We start from the raw sequence: 9,668 nt of genomic DNA on the forward strand, positions 1-9,668 counted from the left end.
ATTGAAAATGCTTCTTTTGTTTTTTTATTCTTAAAATTGAATTATAATCCACATTCAATAAAATGCGCAAATCTACATGCACAAGTTGATAGATTTTTACATATATATACAAACTACCAAAATCAACTATATAGAACACTTCAATCACCCCCATGATATTCTTTCATTCTTCTTTCCAGGAAATACAACACCCAACCCATGGAAGTAACCACTATTCTTATTTTAATATCATAGTTTAGCTTTTCTTATTTTTGAACTTTGTATTCATTATATATTCTTTCATATCTGGCTTTCATTCAAGAAAATGTTTTTTCTTAGATATAATGTTATTTCATGTATCTGTGTAGCATTGTACCATATGAAATGACACAATTTATTTACTACTCTCCTGTTTATTGGCATATTGTTTGAGCTATTATGAAAAACCTGTTTTAAATATCTTCATACAAGTCTTTTTTGTGAACTATGCATCTATTTTCTTGAGAATATGCCTAAGAATAGAATAATTGGGTCATAGAATAAAACATGTTTAATGTTATTAGAAACTGCCAAATAGTTCTCAAAAGTAGTTATATAGATTGTGAGTTTCAGCTTGAAGATTTAAAGAACTGGAAAGCTTATTTCTCCTACCATTACATTAACAACAAAAAGCAGGAGAAATACAAATTTCTTAACCTATTAAGAATTGAGGTCTCAAGTCAAACAACTAAAAATATCTGAAGAGAAATAGACAACCACAAGAATCCATGACTTTTTTTTTAAACCTGGAACATAAGATGGTAAGAAGACTCAGCTTAAAATATTTAATGAATTGCTAGAGACTAAGTGTATGCTAGCATGACAGTGTGAAGTCCCTGAGGACCATAGACCTAAGAAAGTGCACACTCTTTTGCATTTTCTCTATGATCTCTATTGGATGCTTATAAGGAAGACCAGGAATTATTCTGAGAAAGATTTGCTAATGATGCTATTTGCAGCAGGACTGAGCTAGGGGGTGAAGAGTGGGGAAAAGGAGCAGTAGAAACTGTCTAAACTTTTGAGATCCATTTCTTCTATCTCTGCTGCTGCTGCTGCTGCTGCTGCTGCTGCTGCTAAGTCACTTCAGTCGTGTCTGACTCTGTGCGACCCCATAGACGGCAGCCCACCAGGCTCCTCTGTCCCTGGGATTCTCCACTGGAGTGGATTGCCATTTCCTTCTCCAATGCATGAAAGTCGCTCAGTCACGTCCGACTCTTCATGTCCCCATGGACTGCAGCCTACCAGGCTCCTCCATCCATGAGATTTTCCAGGCAAGAGTACTGGAGTGGGTTGCCATTGCCTTCTCCATTCTTCTATCTCTACTACAGAACAAATGCTGAAATCTGCAAGGATAAGAAAAATAAAAACTGTCACCTTAGGGCACAATGGAAACCCATTACAGTCTAGAAAAGAAACAGGGGCAAAAGTCTACTCTTTGGGGTTTTAGGAAGCGGTAATATATGCTAGGCTTGGCACTACAGCTGGAGGAGAAACAGGATCACTTGTGAAGGTAACACCCCCCAAGATTCAGGCTCACAGGACCTAAGACTAAGGCTTATAACATCAGAGAATACTTCTCCTCTGTTCCCACCAGCTCACTAACAAACATCAAGTAACAATAATAGTGGAATACAGCTAGGAGATCTTGAAGAAAATAATTTCTAGAGAGCAGAAAAATGGAAAACCCAAAGTGAATCAGGGAGCAGAAATGTGGGCACAGTAGTCCATACTCACTAGGGTAATTTGAATCCACTGATATACTAGAGTGATCATAAGAACACAAACTCAAACTCAGTCTACTCACTCACTGAATTAACCCTAACACTCAAGGTATTGTAAAAGTAAAGACATATTCATCTCCAAACAAAAAACATTTTTACTTTGATATTTATTACCCTATATGGTAGGTCCAGCTTTCAACAAAAATTTATGATGCATAGAAAAAGATAGGAAAAATGCATATGAAGAGGCGATGCAAATATTAGGACCAAACTCAGAAATGAAAGCAATATTAAAACTATTGGACAAGAAATTTAAAATAACAATGATTAATAGGCTAAGATTTTAATGGAAAAGCTAAATAATGCACACGATCTGATATTTAATTTTAACAAAGAGATGGAAACTAAAGGAAAATATAAAATAAAAATTCTAGAAATAAAAACATAATAACAGTGATGAAGAATGCCCTTTAATAGGCTTCTCTGTAGACATGACATTGTTGAAGATAGAATTTAAACTTTAAGATAAGTAACCAGAAATTACCCAAACAAAAACATAGGGAGAAAAAAAATTTTTTTAATAATGGAACATCCAAGAGATATGGCATAATATGAAGCTGTCTAACATACACATAATTAGAATCCCAGAAGGAATATAGAGAATGGAAAGGTAAAAATATATATTTTAAGAAATAATGGCTGAGAATTTTCCTAAATTTAAGATGGATCCAGACCTTCAGAGAACACAGAACAGGATTCATATGAAACAAAGTAAAAACCCTAGGCATATTATATTCAAACTTCTGCAAAGAAAGACAAATAAGAATTAGCTAGAGGAAAAAACTCAGCCTGACAGAGTACCAGGAATAAGAATTACAACAGACTTCTCATCAGAAACTATGCAAGCAAGAAGACAGTGGTGTGGCATCTTTAAAGTCCTAAAAAAGGAGAAAAATTGTTAACCCAGAAAATATCCTTCAAATATTAAGAAATGGATTAAATGACGATAAATGTACTGGGTTAAATAGTATCACCCCCAAGTTTATGTCTACCAAAAATCCCATAATGTGAACTTATTTCCAAATTACACTTGAATGTGTCATTATTTAAGTTAATTAAGATGAGGTCATACTGAATTACAGTGGGCCCTAAATTCTGTGACTAGTGTCTTTACAAGAAAAGGAGAGGACACATAGAGACACACACAGAAAAGAAGGTCATGTGATGAGAGGCAAAGATTGAAGTGATGTAGCTACAAGCCAAGAAACATCACTGATTTCCAGGAGACACCAGGAACTAGGAACAGTCGAGAGAGGTTTCTCCTCCAGAGTGTTCAGAGGGAGCATAGCTCTGTTGACATTTTGATTCCAGACTGCTAAGCCTCCAGAACTGAGTGAACACTTTTCTTTTGTTTCAAGTCATCAGGCTTGTGGTTAATTTGTTATGACAACCATAGGAAACTAATACAGTAAAATGAAATTAATTTTATACTTAATACTCAAAATTGGCAGTTTAAGCCAAAAATTGTAACAATGTAGTACATGTTTGTAGCATATGTAAAAGTAAAGTATGTGATGATAATAGCAAAAAGGAAGCAAGGGAGAAATTGGAAATGTAAGGTCTTACAATTACATTGAAGTGGTATATTATATGAATCCAGACTTGGATCATTAACAACGTACGTTGTAATTTCTGAGGCAACAACCAGAAAATTTTACAAAGAGGTAAATGATAAGTAAATAAAGGAGATAAAAATAGAATCATAAAAATGCTCAGTTAAGCAGATAAAACACAGAAAAAGAAGAAACAAGAAAGAATTAAATGGAACGAACAGAAAATGGCTAGTAAGATGCTATATCATGATCCAAACATATCAATAATTATTTTAAATGTGAAATGGTCTAAATACAACAGTTAAAAGGCAGATATCGTCAGACTGAATTTTTTAAACAGCAATGTTCAACTATATACTGTCAGAAGAAACTCACTTTAAATATAAGGAGACAAAAGCTTTTAAAGTAAGAGGCTAGAGAAAGATATACTATGCAAACACAAACCAAATTAAATATGAGGTAGCTATGTTAATTTCAGATAAAATAGACTTTAGAAGCAGAGAAGGCAATGGCACCCCACTCCAGTACTCTTGCCTGGAAAATTCCATGGATGGAAGAGCCTGGTAGGCTGCCGTCCATGGGGTCGCACAGAGTTGGACGTGACTGAAGCGACTCCAGCAGCAGCAGACAACAGAAGAAATAAGATTATCAGAGATTAAAAGGAATATTACATAATGATAAAGCAGTCAAATCTGCAAGAAGACATAACAACCTTATATCCTTGAAAAAGAGCTTCAAATTACATGAGGGAAAAAAAGATAGATCTGAAATGTGATATAGATGAATGCATAATAACAGTTGGAGATTTCAACACTACCTTCTCATTAACTGAGATAATAAGTAGGCAGAAATTTAGTAAGAATACAAATGACCTGAACAATCAGCTAAATTAATTTAATTACCATTTATAAAATATTTGACCCCACAATTGCAGCATATATATTCTACTCAAGTGCACATGGAACATTTATTAAGACAGATCATATTCTGACTATTAAAAACAAATTGAAAATAATGTTATAAGGCATGTTCTTTAACCACAAAAGAATAAAATAATAGAAAGATATCTGGAAAAACCCTTAATATTAGTCAACATGCTTTTAAATAACTCTTGGGACAAAGAGAAAGTCTTAAGTGAAATGAAAAATTATTTGAACAGAATTAAGATGCACTATATCAAACCTTGTGGGATACAATAAAGTAGAGTTTAGGGTAAAATGTATACTATTTAACGACTATATTAGGAAAGTTCGTTTAAAATTATGACTTAAACTCACTTAAGAAAGTAGAAAAATAAGAGTATATTAAACCAAAGCAAATAAAAGCAAGGAAATAGCAAAGATTGTAGAAGAAATCACTCTCCTCTTTCACTTTCATCAAGAGGCTCTTTAGTTCTTCACTTTCTGCCATAAAGGTGGTGTCATCTGCATATATGAGGTTATTGATATTTCTCCTGGCAATCTTGATTCCAACTTGTGCTTCCTCCAGCCCAGTGTTTCTCACGATGTACTCTGCATAGAAGTTAAATAAGCAGGGTGACAATATACAGCCTTGACGTACTCCGTTTCCACAGTGTTTCTCACGATGTACTCTGCATAGAAGTTAAATAAGCAGGGTGACAATATACAGCCTTGACATACTCCATTTCCTATTTGGAACCAGTCTGTTGTTCCATGTCCAGTTCTAACGGTTGCTTCCCGACCTGCATACAGATTTCTCAAGAGGCAGGTCAGGTGGTCTGGTATTCCCATCTCTTTAAGAATTTTCCACAGTTGATTGTGATCCACACAGTCAAAGGCTTTGACATAGTCAATTAAACCACAAATATATGTTTTTCTGGACCTCTCTTGCTTTTTCAATGATCTAGCGGATATTGGCAATTTGATCTCTTGTTCCTCTGCCTTTTCTAAAACCAGCTTAAACATCTGGAAGTTCACAGTTCACATATTGCTGATGCCTGGCTTCAGAATTTCTGGTCCCATCACTTCATGGGAAATAGATGGGGAAACAGTGGAAACAGTGTCAGACTTTATTTTTCTGGGCTCCAAAATCATTGCAGATGGTGACTGCAGCCATGAAATTAAAAGACGCCTACTCCTTGGAAGGAAAGTTATGACCAACCTAGATAGCATATCGAAAAGCAGAGACATTACTTTGTCAACAAAGGTCCATCTAGTCAAAGCTATGGTTTTTCCAGTGGTCACGTATGGATGTGAGAGTTGGACTGTGAAGAAAGCTGAGCACCGAAGAATTGATGCTTATAAACTGTGGTGTTGGAGAAGACTCTTGAGAGTCCCTTGGACTGCAAGGAGATCCAACCAGTCCATCCTGAAGGAGATCAGTCCTGGGTGTTCATTGGTGGGACTTTTTGAAGTAGAAACTCCAATCCTTTGGCCATCTGATGCAGAGAGCTGACTCATTGGAAAAGACCCTGATGCTGGGAAAGACTGAGGGCAGGAGGAGAAGGGGATGACAGAGGATGAGATGGTTGGATGGCATCACCAACTCAATGGACATGGGTTTGGGTGGACTCTGGGAGTTGGTGATGGACAGGGAGGCCTGGCGTGCTGCAGTTCATGGGGTCGCAAAGGGTTGGACAAGACTGAACGACTGAACTGAACTGATAGAAGAAATCAATAAAATTGAAAACAACAGAGAAAGTCAATGAAGCTAAAAACTAGTTCTTTGACAAGATATTTGAATTGATAAATTCATTGCCAGACTGACTAAGGGAAAAGACAAAAGGCTTAAATCATCAATATCAAAAATAAAAGAGGAGATATCAATACCTACCCCATATTAAAAGGATAATTATGGAATACTACAAACTCTATGCTTATAAAGTCAACAACAAAATGAAATACACCACTTTCTTGAAAGACACCAAAAAGTACCACAACTCACTCAAAAAGAAAATAGATAATCTGAATTAGAATTCTAGGTTAAATTTGTAGTTTCAAATCTTTCAAAAAATATGTGTACCTATGGCTGATTCACATTGCTGTATGACAGAAATCAACACAAGGTTGTAAAGCAATTATCTTTCAATTAGAAATAAATAAATCCAAACCAAACAAAAATTAAAAACCCAGGGACATATGGTTTCATTGTTGATTTGACCAGGCACTTAGGAAGAAATAATACCAATTCTAAACACTCTGTCTTAGAAAATTAAAAACGACAGACACTTTCTAATACATGAGAACTGATAACAAAACTATATAAAGAAATTACAAGAAGCTATAGACCAATGTCATTTCTCAGAACAAAGATGCAAAACTCAACAAAATATTAGCAAATTGAATCCATTAATATATTGAATGGATAACACATCAAAATCAATTGAGATTGATCCCAGGAATGCAAGGCTAGTTCAACATTCAAAAATTCAGTCATTATAACTTACCACATTGATAGACTAAATATTTTATATAATATGTATATATAATCTCAAAAGTGGAAGAAAAATTATTTAGCAAAATTTGATGGCCGTCATTATAGAAACGATCAATATAGTAGAGATGGAAGGGAACTTTCTAACCTGATAGAGAGTATTGAGCACATAAGTGTTAGGCACATAACTTATTCATGTTACTTTCTCCAACAACCATGAGACAGGCACTATGGATGTCAGAAAAAAAAAAAAAATGAGGAAACTAAGAAAGAAAGATCAGTTAATTTATCCACTCTCTGCATCTAGTAAGCAGCAGATGTAAGGTTATAATTCACATCTATCTGTCTCAAGAGCTCACTCTTCATTATCTTGCCTCCCAGAGTGAAAATGTAATGGAAATTGAAGTTCATAACAATAGTTCAGAGATTAGAATGGATAATTTAATAGAAAATTGGTACTTGTATTCATTATCTTTTCAGAAAACATGTAATATTTAACTGAGGTTAAATTTTGGAATACTAAAGATTCTCTTAATGAGGAAAAATACCTAAGTGTGTGATTGGTTACTTTTAAAAATATAAGTCCTGAAAGATAATTGTTCCTATTAAGAAAAATGAGATTAATTTATTTAAAAATATGCCAATAAGAAAATTTTATTCTGAATAAATGAGAGATATTCACAGATACTTGTTTATGAAATTGTTCATGCTAGTGTCTATATTATAATAACAGAAGGAATGGAAGCAAACTAAATGCTCAAAGAAAGAAATTATACTTAATTTATATAATAGAATACAATGCATTTTTATGAAATGTGCTCCCAATATTTCAAGCCTATAGAAATCAAGATTCATATATAGAAAAAGAAACTAAAATGGAATACTCTATAAGGTAGCATTGATTCTGTGGATGGTTCTGTTTTTCTCTGCATCTTTCTGCATTTTCTTAACTTTTCATAATGAAAATTTATTACTTAAAAATATTTATAAAAAAGAATTTAAAGCAGTTAATTATAATGTTAGGAGGAAGGTTTTGCAGAGCCATTAAGAAATGAGTTTACTCTAACTCTCACTCTTACTCTAGCAGCTTGTGGTAGGTTTAGACCAAATCCAAATCTCCATGTATTCTCAGGTACCAGCAGCCATGTGAAAAATTGTCCCTGGGCCTGAGCTGGCCAGATTTGTTGAGTGAGAACTTATGGTCTCCCTCAAGACATGCCAATTTGGGGTGCTCTTTGTATGTTTCTCATTACGGCTTTCTTTTTTTTTTCATTATTTTGTAGCTGTGACACCACTTGTAATGAACAATCAAACAGATGTCACTGAGTTTATCTTCTTGGGATTTTCCAACCACCCCAACCTACAGGGCTTGTTCTTCCTGATCTTCCTGGTCATTTATCTGACAACCCTCCTTGGGAACACACTCATAATAATATCTACCGGGATCAGTTCTGCTCTCCACACTCCAATGTATTACTTTCTGAGCAACTTGAGCTTCTTGGACATCTGCTACACATCCACCACCATTCCAGTTATGCTAATGAACTTCTTTCGGGAGAAGAAGACCATCTCCTATGACAGCTGCCTTTCCCAGGTCTTTTTCCTCGTAACATGTGCTGGTGCTGAATGTGTCTTACTGGCAGCTATGGCTTATGATCGCTATGTAGCCATCTGCCACCCTCTTCAATATCCTGTCCTCATGAGTGTAAAGGTCTGTGTTTTTTTGGTGACTGGGTCCTGGCTATGTGGGCTGGTGAATTCTATGACACACACAGTGCTGGCAGCCACACTCACTCTGTGTGGACCCAACCAGATCAGTCACTTTCTCTGTGACATCCCATTCCTCCTAAAGCTGTCCTGCTCTGACACCTCTCTCAATGAGTTTGTGCTCCATGTGGCCAGTGCTACCATTGGCCTGAGTCCCAGCCTGTTTACTGCTGTGTCCTACATACTCATCATCTCTGCCATCCTTAGGATTCCCTCTGCTCAGGGCAGGAGCAAGGCCTTTTCTACCTGTGCATCCCACCTCACTGTGGTGGTGGTTTTTTATGGAACAGCCAACTTCAACTATGACAGACCCAGAGAAGGCTACTCCCTAGACATGGACATCCTAGTCTCTGTACTGTTCTGTGTTATGACCCCCATGTTAAACCCCATTATCTACAGCTTGAGAAACAAGGAGGTCAAATGTGCCCTGAGGAAGCTAGTTGGAGGGTATGTGTTCCTGGGCAATATTTTGTCTAGAGGTCAATTGTCTTCAAACTAGGGTATGCAGCCATCTGGAAAAAAAAAATCAAAGTATTTATAACATAGATAGTTTTAGAAAGTCTGTACCCAGATCTTCAATTCCTACATATCAGTTCAGTTCAGTTGCTCAGTCGTGTCTGTCTCTTTGCGACCCCATGGACAGCAACATGCCAGGCCTCCCTGTATATCACCAACTCCTGAAGTTTACTCAAACTCATGTCCATTGAGTAGGGGATGCCATCCAACCACCTCATCCTCTGTCGTCCCCTCTCCTCCTGCCTTCAGTCATTCCCAGCATCAGGGTCTTTTCCAATGAGTCAGTTCTTCACATCAGGTGGCCAAAGGATTGGAGTTCCAGCTTCAACATCAGTCCTTCCAATGAATGTTCAGGATTGATTTCCTTTAGGATGGACTGGCTGAATTTCCTTGCAGTCCAAGGGACTCTCAAGAGTCTTCTCCATCACCACAGTTCAAAAGCATCAATGGTTTGGCACTCAGCTTTCTTTATAATCCAACTCTCACATCCATACATGACTACTGGAAAAACATAGGCTTGACTAGACAGACCTTTGTTGTCAAAGTAATGTCTCTGCTTTTTAACATGCTGTCTAGCTTGGTCATAACTTTTCTTACAAAGAGTAAATGTCTTTTAATTTCATGGCTGCAGTCACCATCT

General features: G+C 36.3%; 1 protein-coding gene across 1 annotated transcript; it reads left to right on the forward strand.

Annotated features, from left to right (window-relative positions):
• LOC102169065 (olfactory receptor 5V1-like) lies at positions 8,214-9,011 on the forward strand. Its single transcript, XM_013962457.2, has one exon. The coding sequence runs from the start codon at positions 8,214-8,216 to the stop codon at positions 9,009-9,011; it is 798 nt and encodes a 265-aa protein (XP_013817911.2).

This window comes from Capra hircus, chromosome 3, assembly GCF_001704415.2.
Source record: "Capra hircus breed San Clemente chromosome 3, ASM170441v1, whole genome shotgun sequence".
Taxonomy (NCBI): Eukaryota; Metazoa; Chordata; class Mammalia; order Artiodactyla; family Bovidae; genus Capra; species Capra hircus.